The 19,261-nt window shown below is 50.0% G+C and overlaps 1 protein-coding gene across 2 annotated transcripts in view; it reads left to right on the top strand.

The window, feature by feature from the left end:
• ZFP92 (ZFP92 zinc finger protein) overlaps positions 1-6,330 on the top strand; it is a 14,824-nt gene extending 8,494 nt beyond the window's left edge. For both annotated transcript variants that reach the window (XM_054472822.2, XM_054472823.2), the window contains 2 exons: positions 100-204; positions 513-6,330. In XM_054472822.2, the coding sequence (XP_054328797.1) occupies positions 100-204; positions 513-1,498 (1,091 nt within the window). In that variant the 3' untranslated portion in view covers positions 1,499-6,330. The remainder of the gene's footprint in view (positions 1-99; positions 205-512) is intronic.
• Positions 6,331-19,261: the final 12,931 nt, after the last annotated feature.

The following is a 19,261-nucleotide window of genomic DNA, read 5'->3' on the forward strand; positions in this document are numbered from 1 at the left end:
TATTCTCTGTTACCTGAAGATATTGAGAATTACCTGAGTTCAGGAGCGACCCTGCCCTTAGCCATAGTGGTCCTGACCTGCTTCATATTCCACGCCCAGGATTTTCCTTCTCCAAGCCTCACCTGATCTCCCAATTGGAACGAGGGGAAGGACCCTGGGTAGCAGACATCCCCAGAACCTGGGCCACGGCAGGATTGCACACAGGTGAGTGAGAGGTGCTCAACCAGCTCCCCGTCGGGGGGAAAAGGAATAGCAGTGGCAAAGGGGGCGGGGGGAGGGTACCCGGCCGCTTTGGGTGGGAAATCCTCTTTGGAGGCAGATGTCAATCCCCAGGTATCACAGCAGCCCCGCTATCTCCAGCCCATCCTCCCGCCCCTTCATCTCTCCTGTCTGCCTGTGTGATGGCTTTCTGTTCTGTGGTCACCTTGCTCCATCCCATGTTCTCACCTCCTGCTCGTTCATCTCTCTGACTTGGCATGAGGGTGACACTGCCTGGTGCTCTGTCTTTCCAGGTGACAGAACACAGAGCAAGACGTCGACTTCAACGCAGAAGCATTCTGGACGACAACTCCCCGGGCCCGATCCACAAGGTGGCAAGGAGGGGCAGGCGGCGAGGTCGTCTGTGCTCCAGAGAGGTGCCCAGGGCTTGGGGCAGAGCTCGGCTGCGGGGCCGCAGGGCCCCAAAGGCGCGGAGAAGCGGTACCTGTGCCAGCAGTGCGGGAAGGCCTTCAGCCGCAGCTCCAACCTCATCAAGCACCGCATCATCCACAGTGGCGAGAAGCCTTACGCGTGCCCCGAGTGCGGCAAGCTGTTTCGCCGCAGCTTCGCGCTCCTGGAGCACCAGCGCATCCACAGCGGCGAGAAGCCCTACGCCTGCCCCGAGTGCAGCAAGACCTTCACGCGCAGCTCCAACCTCATCAAGCACCAGGTCATCCACAGCGGCGAGCGGCCCTTCGCCTGCGGCGACTGCGGCAAACTGTTCCGCCGCAGCTTCGCGCTCCTGGAGCACGCGCGCGTGCACAGCGGCGAGCGGCCCTACGCGTGCCCAGAGTGCGGCAAGGCCTTCAGCCGCAGCTCCAACCTCATCGAGCACCAGCGCACGCACCGCGGCGAGAAGCCCTACGCCTGCGGCCAGTGCGCCAAGGCCTTCAAGGGCGTCTCGCAGCTCATCCACCACCAGCGCAGCCACAGCGGCGAGCGGCCCTTCGCGTGCCGCGAGTGCGGCAAGGCCTTCCGTGGCCGTTCGGGCCTCAGCCAGCACCGGCGCGTGCACAGCGGTGAGAAGCCCTACGAGTGCAGCGACTGCGGCAAGGCTTTCGGCCGGCGCGCCAACCTATTCAAGCACCAGGCAGTGCACGGCGCCAGGCGCCCTGCGAAGGCGGAGACGGCGCGACGGCGAGCGGGCCCTGGGAGCGCCGGCCCTGGGAGCACGGTGGTGGCCACCAGCCCCCCGCGGCCGAGCGCGGCCGCCAGGCCTTCCAGGCCCAGCCGCCGCTGACTCCCCGCCAGCGCACCCAGGGCGCGGCCGGTCTGCGTGGGGGGCCTTCCTAGGGACGTCGAGGCTCAGCCCCCTTCAGGTGGGAAGACTGCCCTCCCAGGGCCTCGATTGCGGCCACAGCCCTGACCTCTTTGCCCATCAGAAGACCCCAGGCAGAGCCTCACCCTGAGGCTGAGAAACGCAGGAAGGACTCAGAGCCGAGGACTGCCGCCTGCCCTGGCTCCTCCATCAACGGCAGTGTGGGCTGGGAATGGAGGCCCTCTACTCCCTCCTGAGTCCTGGGCCTTGCAACTGAGTCATAGAGACGGCACCTGGGCCACTCGCCCCTGAGCCACAGGTACTATCGTGTGTGCACAGGCGTGTGTGGAGGGGATGCATGAACCATCCCTCGGATTTGCATCAGAATCGCCTGCTGCGGGTAGGGAGGAGGCCGCATGAGGCCAGTAAGGCCAGCCAGCGGGGGCACGCTGGCTTTGAGTTACAGAAGAGTGGTGCATTTCCTCCCTGGGGGTCGTTCCCCTTGCCCTAAGAGTTGTTAGTGTTCCCAAGTAGAAGATACTGAAAGCACTTTAATCCTTTAAGCGCTTATATTGCAGGTGGGGGAGGCGCTAAAGTTAGCACAGAGGCAAGAGGCTCCCTGAATGTTGGCATAGGATGGGGGGCTGTGCCGGAAAACTCCCGCCTTGTCTGGGTGCCCCCAGCTGCTTCTGGGAGGAGGAGCAGCGCCCAGGCCCCATCATCCCTGAGCACCAGTGGTTCTAGGAATGGCTAGCCCAGGCCCTGCAGAGAGGATAAGACCCTTCAGGTCACTCACAACTGGACGTTCGTAGTAGCCACCCTGCTGGCTTTGCTTTCCCCCCTGCCCGCCCACTGCCTTCTGCTCCCCAGACCCCACTAGCAAAGGCCACCCTGGCCTCTCTGTCCCCTGTCCCCCTGCCCCACCCCACCACCAGTGCCTAAAGCTTCGCACTTACCTGCTCCTCCCCATCAGGCAGCCTCTCTTGCGGCTGGTGACGATTAGGAGGAAAGCCAGACGGGTTAGGAATTTGCACTTAGGCAACAGAGCAAGCCCAGGAACGAATCTTTCATCGAATGTCTTTTGCGTGACATTTTGTAGAATATTGGACGTTCCGTTGCTTTGATTGTTTTTGTATTCAGGGGTAATGTACATTGAAAATAGAGATTTTGCCATATCAGAGTATCAGGGATTCACTCCCTAAATAAGAGTCCCCCCCCAGCCCTCTGAGAAGACCTCAGGCAGGAGAAAGGGGGCCACCCCAGGCCTGCCCCCAGATGAGTGTGGTGGCAAGCCTGGCCCCTCTTCTCCCTACAACGATGCAGTCCACCCCTCTTCCCCGTAGCCCTGCAGAAACAGGGCAGACCCTTCAAATGGCACTTTACTGAAAGCCAAGGGGAATTCTCAAGGAAAAGTCTCGGGGCTGGCAGAAGCAGCTGCTGGCGGGACTTATCCTAGTTCCCCAGCGCTGTCCCCAGAGCTGGGCTCAGGAGCTCTGCCCCTTGGTGCTCTCAGCCCAGCGTCCTGGTCAGCGGCCACCTCCTTCCAGCCCTGTCCCCTCCCAGGGGAGAGGGGGTTTGTCATCCACAAGGCCTGAGGGCAGGTGGGTGGTAGGCGTGGTGGAGGGAGGAGGTTCAAAGACAGCTGGCTCCTATCAAGAGAGTGTGGGAAGACCCGAACATACAGGATTCCCTCAGAGAATGCTGCTTGGAGTGCCAGTCACTAGGACAACTCCAGAAATGTTACACACACACACACACATACACACACAATATATATAGTTTTATGAAAACTTCTAGAGTTCTTGTAAGTTGCACTTACACTGTAGCCTCCTTCAGTGGGTCCCTATCCCCCATCCTGTGATTGCGTTCTTGTCTGCAAGCCGGTCTCATAAGCCCACAAGTGTGTGTCATGCCTGTCCCCATGTCCTTGATGCCAAGCCCGGTGCTGGTAATCAGTAAGCATGAGTGAAATGGGTCTTGCACTCCTAGCACCTGAGACTCAGGCTTGGGACCATCGTCGGCTCCAGACTTGCCTCCAGGCAATCCGAAGCATCTACGACTCTGGGTTTTCCAGAAAAAGAAGTATTAGGAATGGTGTATTTGAAGTCCCTGATGAGGCCATTGGGAAGTCTGGGTTTTTCTGCTGTGCAGACAGTCTTTGTAAGGGCTGGCATGGGTCCAGGAACGCAATCCTCATGCAGAGTAGGTGCCTGTGGCAGGAGGCCATGCAACTGGGCTCTAGTCTTACTTTATTCAACTGAACCAGGAAAGAAACAGATCCATGCACTCTGATAGCCATTTCCGTTGTTCTAGGAGGTAAATGATTTCGTTCCTACAAGCCAGACAGTAGCCAGCTTTCACTAAAGAAGAGTCGACTCCTTAGTGTCTTGTCATGCCGTTGGTTCTGATGCATAAGTGAACTCTGTTTTTAACGGAAGCTCCTTTTTTTTTTCACCTCGGGACCTACCCAAGACTGACTAGATACAGGCAGGACAAGGTACAGGAGTTTTCAGCAGGAAGTGGAGTTGCCAGGAGAGATGCTGGGCACTTGCACTGTGACTTTGGAGTGCCGGGAAAAGTTCCAAGGTCCCCAGTGCTTACTTAGATAAATGGCATTTAAAATAGTGCAGCCTTCTATCATTGCTTAGTCTAATTTAGCTCCCCTTAATGACATTCTCACTGCAAGGTGGTCATTGCTATCATTTTCTTTTGGGTGTGGCAGTTAAGTATGCCACGTGAGCTGAACGGGTTTCACATGGAATCAAAGTCAGAATGTTCGAAAAGGACATTTGTGTTTTTCCTTCAATGGTGCCTTGAAATTGGGCTCCCTCCCTCTTGCTGTGTGGGGAACTGGGAGGGTATAGCCCACGCTTGCTTTGTGATGGACAGCTAGAATGTAAAAGCTTAAACTATGGGGAAAGTCTTGCCTGTTTTCCAAGGCTTCCTCCACCCCGCCACCCAAGAACTTTCCTGGATGCCAACCTGGGACCCCTTTGCCTTTGGGCTTTTGCCCTTTGAAACTGTGAATGCTTCAAGAGCCACATAAATGCTCTGGCAGTGTCCCCATGTAACTAGTAACTTGTCCTGGCTGGATTCGTTGTGAAATGGAATTGTCCCGTTTACTTTGGTTGCAAATAACGAAGATCTATGAGTATCGGCCTGGAAATGAGCCCTCTAGTGTAGAGAGCCTATTCTGAGGGTTTAAACTACATGGATAGACCTTGGGTTCAAGGTTACAGGAAAGGCTGTAAGCCTGAGATTGTGGGGAATGGCCAGAGCTGGGCTTTGGGTGTTCCTTGGGGAGTCCCTGTGAAGGTAAGACAGAAAGGCCTCGTGGGTGAGCTGCCTCGGGTCAGCCCAGGGGTGCAGGCTCCTCTGACTGGGACCACAGGCAGCCACTCGAGGCCACTCAGACGCTGTGACTCTGAGACCAGAGGGAAGGGAGGCTGGACCTGGTCCCCTGTGTTTCCCAGCAAAGTGCCACATCAGTCTCCTGAGAACACAGCTGTGTGTTCTTTCCAGTCGCTTCTGTTCCCAGACTTCAGGCAACATGGCAGCTCCCACACTTGCCAGGGTAGTTGCAACGGCAGCTCTGGAGACAGGAAGTGGAGGTAGAGGGAAAGGAAGGGAGTCCTTGGCTGGGAACTGCTTGGGTTGGGACAGGCAGGGAAGAAGGGAAAGTATGAGGTGTGTTCAGGGAAGCTTAGAAGGGCAGAGAGGTTTCGGTAGGACATGTATGGGCTAAAGGGTCAGTTAGAACCAGAGTGTGGAGAGTCTGGGATGCCATATACAAAAGTCTGGGCTCTAACAGGCTCCTGATGAGGAGCAATTTTCCAAAACATGAAAGAATTATCCTAAGAATGACAAAGGGAAGTTAATATAAATTATGACTACCACAGGGTTTGAATTTACACACTGACCACCACAAATTTTATAACTGTAGTCATCTCGATGGTTGTGATGCCCATGAGGTGTTGGGCTGGGGGCATGATGAGGCTGAGGCAACATGAGAGGGGACGTCTTTGACACAAGGGCCCCAGCCACGTGTCTCAGGGGCTCCCACTTGCCATGGGACTCGCAGCTGGTTCCATCTGATGCCAGCCCCAGTGCATCTATCACTGTCTTCGCAAAACGGGTCCTCCAGGAGTTCTGGACAGCTGCTCTGCAGATTCTTATATACCTTTAATTGAAGGCCTTGGACTTTTGAGAGGAGCGCAGTGCCCTCCTTTTGTGTTCACGAAGGCCAAACTAGAGCCTTCTCCACTGCCGGGGAATATTCATGTGGGAAATGGAGGCCTGCTGCAGACCTGAAGGTCAATGATTGTTTAATCTTTCTTTGACAGCATTATGAAGGTATAATGGGCATACAAGAAACTGCACGTCTTTAAAGTGTACAGTTGGAGGGTTTTTGGCATGTGTGGACACCCACGAAACCTCCCCCATAATCGAGACAGTGAATTGATCCGCCACTCCCAGAAGTGGCCTTGCGCCTCCAGCAACCCCTCTTTCCTGCTCCTCACTGTCCCCCATCCCCACCGCCACTGCTTGGCTTGCTGTCACTGTAGATTAATTTCCATTTTCTAGAATTCCATAGAAATGGACTCATACAGTGTATGTCTGGCCTCTTTCACTCAGCACAATTATTTTCTCATCAGGTGTTTTTGTGCATATCAGTACTTCATTTTTTTTATTGTTGGTAGGATCCCATTGTATGGGTGGACCACAATACCTGTTGAATACCTGTTGATGGACATTTGGGTTGTTACCAGGTTTTGGCCATGACAAATAAAGCTGCTGTGAACATTTGTGTACCAGTTTCTGCGTGGACATATGTTTTCATTTCTCTTGGATATACGGCTAGGAGTGGAATTGTTGGGTCATGTGGTAACTCTGTGTTCAACTGTGTGAGGAACTGCCAAGCTTTTCCATAGCAGCTGCACCATCTTATGTTCCTACTAGCAGTGTACAAGCATTTTAATTTCTCCATATCCTCACCAACTGATATAGTTTGGATCTGTGACCCCGCCCAAATCTCATGTTGAATTGTAATCTCCAATGTTGGAGGTGGGGCCTGGTGGGAGGTTACTGGATCATGGGGACAGGGTTCTCATGAATGGTTTAGTACCATCCTCTTGGTGTTGTCCTCATGATAGTGATTGAGTTCTCCCAAGAGATGGTCCTTTAAAGGCGTGTGGCACTTCCCCCTTCTCTCTCTTGCTCCTGCTCTGGCAGCGTGATGTGCCTGCTCCTGCTTTGCGTTCCACCATGAGTAAAAGCCCCTGAGGCTTCCCCAGAAGCAGATGCTGCCATGCTTCCTGTACAGCCTGAAAAACCATGAGCCAATTAAACATCTTTTCTTTATAAATTACCCAATCTCAGGTATTTCTTCATAGTAATGCAAGAACAGACTAATATGCTAACACTTGTTATTGTCTGCCTTTTCATTATAGCCATCCCAGTGGGTGTGGGGTGGTATTTCATTGTGGTTTTGATTTGCATTTCCCTGATAACTAATGATGTTGAGCATCTTTTCATGTGTCCATTGGCCATTCATATGTCTTCTTTGAGGAAGTATCTGTTCAAGTCTTTTGCCCATTTTTAAATGAGGTTGTTTGTCTTCTTATTAAGTTGTAAGAACTCTAGACACAAGTCCTTTGTCAGATATGTATTTTGCAATATTTTTCTTCCAAACTCTGGCTTGCCTTTCCATTTGCATAACAGTGCATTTTAAAGAGCAGAAGTTGCGTTATGTTGATGGAGTCTAAGGTATGGACTTTTAAATTTTATAGTTTGTGCTTTTTGTGTCATAGTTAAGAAATCTTTGCAAAACTCGAGTCACTAAGTCTTTATCCAGTGTCTTCTTATAAAAACATAGACCTGTTTCCTTATAGAAGTTGTATAATCTTAGCTCTTATATTTAGGTCTATGATCCATTTTGTGTGTGGTGTGAGGCAAATTCACAATTCATTTTTTTATATATGGATATCCAGTTTTTCTAGCACCATTTGTTGAAAAGATTATCTTTTCTCCAGTTGAGTTACCTTAGCCCCTTTGTGGAAAATCAGTTGGCCACATGTGTGTGAGTCTACTTCTGGACTCTTCATGGTACCTCATCAGTCAGCACTATGGACTGAATGTTTGTGCCCCCTGAAAATTCATATGTGGAAGCCCTGATCCCCAGTGGGATGGTGTATTAATCCATTTTCACGCTGCTAATAAAGACATATCGAGACTGGGTAACTTATAAAGAAAAAAGTTTAATTGACTCACAGGGCCACGTGGTGAGGGAGGCCTCACAATCATGGTGGGAGGCAAGGAGGAGCAAAGTCACATCTTACATGGTGGCAGGGAAGAGAGAACTTGTGCAGGGGAACTGCCCATTATAAAACCATCAGATCTTGTGAGACTTACTATCACGAGAACAGCACAGGAAAGACCCACCCCCATGATTCAATTACCTCCCACTGGGTCCCTCATAGGACACATGGAAATTGTGGGAGCCACAATTCAAGATGAGATTTGGGTAGGAACACAGCCAAACCATATCACATGGCATTAGGAGTTGGGGCCTTTGGGAGCTGATTAGGTTTAGATGAGGTCATGAGGGTGGGACTCTCATGATGGGATTGGTTCCCAACAACAAGAGGAAGAGACACTAGAGCTTCCTTTCTCCACTGTGTGTGAGGATACAGCAAGAAAGCAGCTGTGTCCAAGCCAAAGAGAACTGTTACCAAGAACCAAATCTGCTGACACCTTGACGTTAGACTTTTGGCCTCCAGAACTGTGAGAAATAAATGTCTGTTGTTTAAGCCACCCAGTCTGTGGTATTTTGTTATAGCAGCCCAAGCAAACTGAGACAATGTCTATCTCAATGCCAATGCCACACTCTCTTGACTACTGTAGCTTTGTAACACGTCTTGAAATCAGGTAATGTGAGTTCTCCAATGCTGTTCTTTATTTTCAAAATTGTTTTGTCTTTTCAAAGTTTGTCACATTTCACATGAGTTTTAGAATACCTTGCCAATTTCTACGGGGGGAAAAAGGCTACTGGGGTTTTGATTGGATTGCATTGAATCTATAAACCATTTGAGGGAGGATTGATATCTTTAACAATATTAAGCCTTTCCATCTATGAACATGATGTATCTCTCCATGTTGGGAGCCTTCTTTAATTTCTCTCAACAATGGGTTGTAGTTTCAATGTTTAGACCTTGGATATGGGTTGCTAGAGAACCTACTAGAGTGGATTAAATAATTAGTAGATCCCTACATATGGTTATTGAGTTTACGGTATTGTTTCAACCATTCCTAGTAACCCTGCATTCTCATTTAGTCCTTCATTTATCTAACAGATATAGACTGAACATTTAACTGTGTGCTGCGATATGAGGATGAGTATGACAGAATTAGGTGTTTTTTTTGTTCCTATGATGTTTTTGTTTAGCCCAGCCCATATTTGACAGCAGCCTTGACCATAATATAAGACAGAGCTATTTTTTGTTTCTTTGTCCGTTTGTTTGTTTCTTTGTGTGTTTGTTTGTTTTGGAAACAGAGTCTCGCTCTATCCCTCAGGCTGGAGTGCAGTGGTGCGATCTTGGCTCACTGCAACCTCCACCTCCTGGGTTCAAGCGATTCTCATGCCTCAGCCTCCTGAGTAGCTGGGATTACAGGTGCCTGCCACCACATCCAGCTAATTTTTGTATTTTTAGTAGAGACGGTGTTTTGCCATGTTGGCCAGGCTGGTCTCAAACTCCTGGCCTCAGGTGATCTGCCCACCTTAGCTTCCCAGAGTGCTGGGATTAAAGAAGTGAGCCACCACGCCTGGCCAGAGGTTTTTTTGTTTGTTTGTTTGTCTTGTTTTGTTTTGTTTTTCTTTTTGACAGAGTCTAGCTTTGTCACCAGGCTGGAGTACAGTGGTGCAATCTCGGCTCACTGTAACCTCCACCTCCCAGGTTCAAGCAATTCTCCTGCCTCAGCCTCCCGAGTAGCTGGGATTACAGGCACGCACTGCCATGTCCAGCTAATTTTTGTATTTTTTTTTTTTTTTTTTAAGTAGAGATGGGGTTTCACCATGTTAGCCAGGTTGGTCTCGATCTCCTGACCTTGTGACCTGCCCACCTCAGCCTCCCAAAGTGCTGGGATTACAGGTGTGAGCCACCGTGCCCAACCCAGAGTTGTGTTTTATATTATGTGTGTCCGTGTGTCCAAGATTTTTTAGCTGTGTCCAATTTTTTTTTTTTTTTTTGAGATAGAGTCTTGCTCTGTTGCCTAGACTGGAGTGCAGTGGTTTAGTCATGGCTCACTGCAATCTTGCCCTCCTGGACTCAAGCGATCCTCCTGCCTCCACCTTCACCTCTTAAGTAGCTGGGACTACAGGCATGTGTCACCACATCTGGCTAATTTTTTTTTTTTTTTTTAGATGAGTCTCGCTCTGTCACCCAGGCTGGAGTGCAGTGGCGCGATCTTGGCTCATTGCAACCTCCACCTCTTGGGTTCAAGCAATTCTCCTGCCTCAGCCTCCCGTGTAGCTGGGACTACAGGTGCCTGCCACCACACCCGGCTAATTTTGTATTTTTAGTAGAGACGGGATTTCACCACATTGCTCAGGCTGGTCTCAAACTCCCGACCTGATGTGATCCACCTGCCTCAGCCTCCCAAAGTTCTGGGATTACAGGCGTGAGCCACCTTGCCCGGCCACCTGGCTAATTTTTAAATTTTTTTTTATAGAGATGAGGTCTCATTATGTTGCCCAGGCTCCAGGATTTTTTAAGTACCATTTTCTGGAAAGGGCTTCTGACAGAACCTCACCAAGAACCAGATCTGCTGGCACCCTGACGTTAGACTTTTAGCCTCCAGAACTGTGAGAGCTCAAATCAAATCAAAATAAGAAAGTAAGAATTAAATTTTTTTCATTTTTTTCAATGAAAATATTCCTCACATACTATATAATGTATTCTAGCTGGTTACATGAGAACAAGGTGAGAGGAGGTAGAGAAGGACAAAGGAGGAAAGAGGAAAGCACAGGTGAGAAGGAGAGCAGCTTGACTGCAGTGACTGAACACTCAGATCACAGGGTCTCCTCCGGTTATGGGAATGGGATGCAGGAAGAAACACAGTATATCAGTGAGGAAAGTGGCCACAAGTAGTAGAAAACCTGACTATGGTGGATTAAAGAATTAGACGCTTTGTTTTCTCACCTAAGGACTCTGGGGTAGCTTTCTGGCATCGGTTCAGCAGCAGAGCTTTTGGCAGTACCCAGCATCTTTCTGATTTGCTTGGCGTTGCTGCATAATCACAAAATGGCTGCTGAAGCTCCAGCCATCACACATGCATTAGACAGAAGGAGGAGGGGGCAGAGACAGACACTCTGTCCTCTTTTATCAAGGAAGCAACAGTTTTCCTAGAAACTTGCCTGGCAGACTTCCACTTAGATCTCAGGAGCCAGAACTGGATCATGTGGCCACCCTTAACCTCAAGAGAGGCTGAGAAAGTTGGGAATGGGATGGATTTTCATGACCTATCACCTGGGGCTGAGCCCACTGATGCCTTGAACAAAGTTGGGGTCTTATTCCCAGAGAAAAAGGTTAGGATGCAGATTGGGTGGTGTTATGAGTCAAATTGTATCCCCCAAAAAGGTAGGTTGAAGTCCTAACCCCCAGTACCTCAGAATGTGATCATATTTGGAAGTAGGGTCATTGTCGATGTAAATATTTAAAATAAGGTCACACAGGAGTAGGGCGCACCCTTAATCCAATATGGCTGCTGTCCTTACAAAGAGAGGAGAATGCCATGCAAAGGACATTAATCTATTAATAATTAAAGACACACAGGGAGAAGGCCATGTGAAGACAGAGAAAGGGATAGAAGTGATGAGGCCACGAGCCAAGGAACACCTGGGGCCATCAGAAGCTGCAAGAGGCAGAAGGACCCTTCCCTAGAGCCTCTGGAGGGAGCGCAGCCCTGCCCACACCTAGATATCAACCCGAGGGCCCTCAGCTCTTTATGCCTGAACCCTGGGAGGCTGGGGGTGAGGGAGAGGAGGCCAGCCTTGCTCAAGCCCCTCCCACTGGCCAGCAGCCTGACTACCATTTACAGATGTGAAAACTGACGCTTAGAGATGGGAAGGAATTGTCTGGAGACTCAACACTAGGAAGCAGCGACAGATTCGTGCCCAAGTTCCGGGACTCCAGCATTGCTGCTCACTCCAGCCAACCAGGGAGAGCAGCTGTGTGAAGTCTGCCCCCAAACTAGAGGGAATCCGGTCGCCTTTACCATTTTCCTGACTTTGCCCATTTGGGGGGATGATTCCATAAGTTGGCCATAACCAAACATAAAAATCATTTGATTTTCTGGAAAAGATTGTACAAAAGGAAAGAAGCCAAAGGTTAAATCCTGCCTTGGAATTGGGAAAGCATTTGGTCATCCCCCTCCCCGCCCCTGCACCATCTAGGTTCTCAGCTGGTGAGACTCTCAGGAGCGCTGGGGTTGTGGGCCTTGGAGCCCTGCCACCTGCACTTTCTTCCATCCCTTACCCACAATTGCTCACTCCGGATGCCATGCACCTTCGTTTCCTTTCTGTAAGACTGAGGGGGCCAGATGTGGTGGCTCACGTGTGTAATCCCAGCACTTTGGGAGGCTGAGGCATGTGAATTGCCTGAGGTCGGGAGTTCAAGACTAGCCTGCAACATGGTGAAACCCCGTTTCTACTAAAAATACAAAAATTAGCCGGGTGTGGTGGCGCATGCCTGTAGTCCCAGCTACTTGGGAAGTTGAGGCAGGAGAATCGCTTGAACCCAGGAGACGGAGGTTTCAGTGAGCCAAGATCATGCCACTGCACTCCAGCCTGGGAAACAGTGTGAGACTCCATCTCAAAAAAACAAACAAACAAACAAACAAAAAAAAAACAGATGGAGGGGACCCACAGCTCCCTGTTGTGATGAAGATGAAAAGAGCCTCCTTCCATCTTCTCATTCAGTGAATTCACGCTGGGGTACTGCTCCATGCCAGCCCCTGGGCTGGTGCTGGGGAGCAGTGAGCAAGACCAAGTCCTGCCCTCACAGAGCTGGCCTTTTTCCCAATGAAGGGACATACACCAAGAGGAAGGAGAGACAGTGTGAGTGGAGGGCCACCTGCTGTGTGGGTAGAAGCGAGGCAGTGGTCAGACAGGGTCTCTCTTGGGGAAGGGGACACTAGAGCAGAGACCCAGCTGAGGTGGATGTCAGAAGCAATGTAGTCCGGGTGGAGACACAGCCAGTGCAATGGCCCTGAGGCAGTGGGTTCGTTTCCTGTGTTGGTTTCCTGCCGTAACAAAGTGCCACAAACTGGGCCGGATGGGATGACTCACGCCTGTAATCCCAGAACTTTGGGAGGCCAAGGCCAGAGAATCACTTTAGGTCAGGAGTTTGAGACCAGCCTAGGCAACATGGCAAAAACCCCTCTCTACTAAAAATGCAAAAATTAGCCGGGTGTGGTGGTGCATGCCTGTAAGTCCCAGCTACTCAGGAGGCTGAGGCAGAAGAATCCCTTGAACCCGGGAGGCAGAGGTTGCAGTGAGCTGAGATCGCGCCATTGCATTCCAGCCTGGGCGACAGAGCAAGACTCCGTCAAAAAAAAAGAAAAAAGAAAGAAAAAAAGAAAGGAGAGAGGGAGAGAAAAAGAGAGGAAGGAAGGGAGAGAGGGAGGGAGGGAAGGAGGGAGGGAGGGAAGGAAGAAAGGAGGGAAGGAAGGAAGGGAGGGAGGGAGGGAGGGAGGGAGGGAAAGGCACCACAAACCAGGTGGCTTAAAACACCAGAAATTTACTTTCTTACTGTTGAAGAGCCAGAAGACCCCTCCCTCGCCTTTTCCAGCCACTGGTGGCCCCGGACTTCCCTGGGTTGTGGCTGCATCGCTGCAATCCCGGCCTCAGTCTTCAAGTGGCCTCGTCCTGCCACTGTGTGCCTCCACTCTGCGTCTCTCCTAAGGACACTTGTCAATGGATTTAGGGCACACCGCGGTAATCCAGGATGATCCTGTCTCAAGATCTTTAATGTAATTACATCTTCAAAGACCCTTTCTCCAAATAAGGTCACACTAAAGGGGGCAGAGATTAGGACATGAACACATCTTTTGGGGGCTGCCTTCAACCCAGCACAGGCAGGAACAGGCTTGGTGTGTTTGAGGCCTGTGTGGCTGGAGGCCAGTGGGCCTCCCAGGGGCAGTGGGGAGGGATGAGGGTGGCAGGGCCAGGGACAGCCATATAGGGCTCGGAGGGCATGACAAGAAGTGCAAGGGCTCAGACATAACAGGAGCTGTCACCGTAGCTGACATGCACTGCACATGTGCTATGTGCCGGGCCCCAGGCATGACCCACCCTCCCAAGATCACTGTATTGTTTCCATTTTACAGAGGAGGAAACTGAGGCCATGCTGTCAGGTCATTTCCGCCAGCCACAGGGTTGGGCAGTTGGGGGGTGAGGCCTAGCACCCAGGCTGTCACCACTAGCTGAGGCCCCCTCCCAACGGCTTGGGTCCCTTTCAGCCCTGGACCTCAAGGGAGGGAACCACAAATGCTGAGTCCTCCTCTCCGCCCCAGGGGACCTGGGAAAGGCCAAGGGTTCTTTTGCAGGGCTTCCGGGTTCCCTGGCAAGAGGGAGAATGCTGCACGTGCTGGATTTCCAGGTTGGAAGGAGACTTTGTAAACCTTTTCAATACAGCTCCTGCCAGGCTTAGGGCCCAGGGAGGTGTGTCTGCAGGGCCCGGACACATCTCTTTGAAATGCAAACATAAAGCTAGCGCCCCTAGCTCCCTGCCTCCCTGGGCACTTAGCCTAGGTCCTGGCTTCAAGCCCTAACCACCAAGAGAAAGCTTTTGTTTTCCTTTGGATACAGGCAACTCACTACCGCAGAATGGCCAGCTGCTGACCAGGTGCACTCACGATGGATGAGGACATGCAGCAGGGCATCTTGAGATGGCATCTGCTGACTAGATCAAAGGGTAGCTGACATGCACTGCGCAAAGGATGAGGTTTCCTTCTCGGCCTGTGATGCCCATTGCAGCTGAGCTCACCTTTGCCTTCTTTCCCGCATTGTGGAGAGGGCTCCCCGGGCTGGCAGGACCTCCAGTCTTCCCAGTACACTGCAGGGGTGGAGTGCCCAGGGTGGGGAGCAGGGTCCAGAGGTGGGAGGGGCTGAGTGGAGGCCATGGATCCGGGGCCCGGGGCGAGGATCGGCATCCACCTACCCGGAATGCTCTGGGCCCGTGGAGGTACCTGGGTGACTGACAACCCAGGAGGCTGGGGCTTCCGCTGGGACTGTGGCGACTATCACACCTCACACCACTTAAGGGGTTGCCACTGCTTCTATAAATCCAGCTAGAAACAAAAAGATGGAAATTGGGAGGATGCTGGCCAGCAGACAAGAAGTGAGGAGCAGGGGCAGAGGACAGACGGGTCAGCCCTTGACTGAAGAAGGCCTCCCAGAGGAGGCAAAGGCCCGTCTCCACCTCAGGAGGGCTAGCTGAGCTCCACTCCAAACCGGATTGTCATGGACCTGGGCTTTGCCTGACAAACATTCCCAAGCTCCCAAGACAGCAGGAGCATCTCAGAAGCTTCCAAACAGAAAGAACCAGCAATAGCAGAAACGGATCAGAGTGGGCCAGCTTCCCTGTGCGACTCTGGCAGCCCGTGGATCCTCATCCCAGCCAAGCACCACTCACCCAGCAGGGAAGGAAAGCAAGAATCCTTGTGACCAAGCAGGGTAGCTTCAAAATGCATTTTGATACTTGGGAGGCTGAGGCAGGAGAATGGCGTGAACCCGGGAGGCGGAGCTTGCAGTGAGCAGAAATCGCGCCACTGCACTCCAGCCTGGGCGACTGAGTGAGACTCCGTCTCAAAAAAAAAAAAAAAAATGCATTTTGAAACTTCTTCTTTCCTTTCTTGCTTTCAGCCTTAATGTACTTTGAAACTCCTTGTTTCCCTCCCTTCCCTACCAGACACTCCCTTGCACTGCTCACTTACCTAATTTTGTGCTTACTTGGTAGTTCCAGGGGGCTAATCTTGAGACAAACCAAGCACGGAAATCCAGCTTTGAAATTCCAGGCGGTCAGTCTACAACCCGGCCATTGTAGAGAGAATGCCAGCCCGTGCTCCCGGTGGACCATGACTCAAGATAGCCAAGGAAACAAGGCACACAGACCTTGTGCCCAGTGCCCTGCCTGCATGTCTCCCATTCCAAGCTCCCTTTTACCCCTCTCGCCCACATAAAGCTTGAGATGGTTCCTCTGAGGCTTGAGCCTGGCCAGCCTGGCCATTCTCCCAGCTGCTAGCACTCGAGTAAAAGCTGCTTTCGGCCAGGAGTGGTGGCTCACGCCTGTAATCGCAGCACCTTGGGAGGCCAAGTTGGGTGGATCATTTGAGGTCAGGAGTTTGAGGCCAGCCTATTCAACATGGCGAAACCCTGTCTCTACAAAAAATACAAAAATTAGCCAGGCATGGTAGTGCGAGCCTATAATCCCAGCTCCTCAGGAGGCTGAGGAAGGAGAATCACCTGAACCCAGGAGGCAGAGGTTGCAGTGAGCCGAGATTGTGCTACTGCACTCCAGCCTGGGTGACAGAACAAGATTCTGCCAAAAAAGCAAAAAAAAACAAAAACTGCTTTCCTTTCACCACACCTTGCTTCTTGTATTCTGGCCTCCAAACAGCAAGCGGCCAGACTTGAGTCGGTTACATTCTGCAAACATCTGCTCACTGCAAAGCTGCAAGACCAAACAACCCCTGCAACAGAACAGAGGCCTCAGAGAGGAAGGGGTGGTGGGCAGCCACCTCTCAAAGTGTGCGCTCAATTGAAATAAGTGACGACAGAGGGGCTGGCTGGGCTGGCTGTAAGGATCAAGTACAGATTCGTGGGTGTTACACAGGAAGAAAATTCCAGAGAACAAAGACCAGACTGTGCTATAGTGACTGGGAAGGTAAAGTTTATGCATCAACCTGGCCAGTCTACAGTACCCAGTTTTGGTCAAACACCAGTCTAGATGTGGCTGTGAGGGTGTTTTTAAATAAAATTAGTATTTAAATGAGAAGAGTGAGTACAGCAGATTGTTCTCCATGCTGTGGGCGGGCCTCATCCCATCAGTTGAAGGGCTTAAGAGAAAATGACTGACATTACCCAAAGAGGAAGGGATTCTGCCTCCAACTCGAGCCTTTGGACTCAAACTAAACTCTTCCCTGAGTCTCCAGTGACTTGCCAACCTGCATGTCACGTGAGCTGATTCCTTAAAATCTCCCTCTCTCTCTACGTGCACACACACACACACACACACACACACACACACACACACGATATGATATATATCATATACATGGTGTGGATATAATGTGTATTTTTGGTGTGGTTTTTTGGGATTTTTTTTTCTTTTTTGAGACCGAGTCTTGCTCTGTTGCCCAGGCTCACCACCACACCCGGCTAATTTTTGTTACATTTAGTAGAGACAGGGTTTCACCATGTTGACCAGGCTGGTCTCGAACTCTTAGCCTCAAGTGTTCTGCCTGCCTCAGCCTCCCAAAGTGCTGGGATTACAGGCATGAGCCACAGTGCCTGGCTATAATATGTATCAAGTATTTGTCAGTATATATGTGTCATGAGTATATGTGTGTTAGAGCTCTAATACAGTCATAATGCAGTAAGCACAAACACAAAGTAACTAAATGCATAAAGAAAAATGACTAGACATGAAGGAAGACTTCAAGAAAATGCAATTACAGTGGAATGTTCTAATATATTGTCATTAAATCAGACAGATATAGTCAACAAAAAAACAAGTAAAAATGTAAAGAAAATTGAATAGTACAGTTGTCAACTAGATTTTAGAGATATATAGAAAAGCCTGCATCTCTGAAGGAGATGCATTTTTCAGAGTCTATAACATTTTTTACAGTTATTTATGTATTCGGCCTCTGTTATCCATTGAATTGTGTCTGCCTCCCTCCTCCCCCTAAAAAAAAGATATATTACAGCCCAAACCCCCAGTACCTCAGAATGGAGCCTTATTTGGGGATCTTCACAGAGGTAATCAAGTTAAAATGAGGTCATTAGGGTGGGCTGTAATCCAATATGACTGTGTCATTATAAAAAGAAGAAATGTGGACACAGCGCCTTGTATGCAGGGAGAAAGAGAGCTGTGTGAAGATGAAGGCAGAGATTGGGGAGAGGCTGCCACAAATCAAGGAACACCAAAGATGGCCAGCAAAGTCCCGGAAGCTGGGGGAGGGCCTGGAATAGATTCTCCCTCAGGGCCCCCAGGAGGAACCTTGCCCTGCCAACACCTTGATCTCTGACTTCTGGCCTCCAGAACCGAGAAACAGTCCATTTCTGCTGTTGAAGCCCCTTAGCTTATGGAACTTTGTTATGGCATCCCTAGAGAACTCAAGCAGCCCCCAAACTACCTTAATTTGAAAAGGTGATATTTTAAGCAACATATCCTCAGATTATTATCCAATACAACTAAAATACACAACAAAACAGGATTGGCTGGGTGTGGTAGCTCATGCCTATAATCCCAGCCCTTTGGGAGGCCGAGGAGGGTTGATCACTTGAGCTCAGGAGTTCGAGACCAGAGGGCAACATGGCAAAACCCCATCTCTACAATAAATACAAAAATTGGCAGGCTGTGGTGGCGCATGCCTGTAGTCCTAGCTATTTGGGAGAATGAGGTGGAAAGATCCTTTGAGCCCGGGAGGCGGAAGTTGCAGTGAGCCAAGATCGCGACAGTGCATTCCAGCCTGGGTGACAATGAGACCCTGTCTCAAAAAAAAAAAGATCATGAAATCATAATTACTCAGAAATTAAGATAAACTGCAGTATATAAGCATGAGATCAAGAAGGGAATGGAAAGCAAAATTACAAGCTATCCCTAAAGCAAAGCAAAGAAGAATGTTTAATAGCAAACCTATAGGACACAGTAAAATCTGCATTTAGTGATAATAAAGTGTCAAGCTTATTGATAGATACAATTTCAACACCAAATGCATCACTGGCCATAATGTTTAGGGTACGGATTGAATACACACTTTAATTTAAAATACCCGAATCACTCAAAAGATACTAATAAATCAAAGTTTTAAAAGATTCAGCTGGGCACAGTAGCTCACACCTGTAATCCCAGCATTTTGGGAGGTCAAAGCGGGCAGATCACCTGAGGTCAGGAGTTCGGGACCAGCCTGGCTAACATTTGGCAAAACCCTGTCTCTACTAAATATACAAAAATTAGCTGGGCATGGTGGCATGCGCCTGTAATCCCAGCTACTCGGGAGGCTGAGGCAGGAGAATCGCTTGAACCCAGGAGGCGGAGGTTGCAGTGAGCCAAGATCGTGCCATTGCATTCCAGCCTGGGTGACCAGAGCGAAACTCCATCTCAAAAAAAAAAAAAAAAAAAAAAGATTGGACACTTCTCTTTAAACATATAAATAATTACCTTTAAAAACTATCTATCTGTAGCTTTGGAATATGAAAGTATGAAATTGTATTCACCCAGCCAATGCTATGCCCACATATACTGCTGCTCCCTATTGAAATAGGAATGTAGTCAGTGGGTGATATTTGTAATTTTAAAAGTTCTACACATGGAAAACAATTTGGCTCTTCTAATGGGCATAGAAAGCAGCTCTCTTCCTCACCACGCAGAGATCTACCAGGCTGATGTACAACTGGATACCCCCAGAGGATATATTTTGAATGACCTTATCCAGTGACCCATGGGTGTCATTTAACGCATG

The sequence above is a fragment of the Pongo pygmaeus genome, chromosome X (assembly GCF_028885625.2).
Source record: "Pongo pygmaeus isolate AG05252 chromosome X, NHGRI_mPonPyg2-v2.0_pri, whole genome shotgun sequence".
Classification (NCBI taxonomy): Eukaryota; Metazoa; Chordata; class Mammalia; order Primates; family Hominidae; genus Pongo; species Pongo pygmaeus.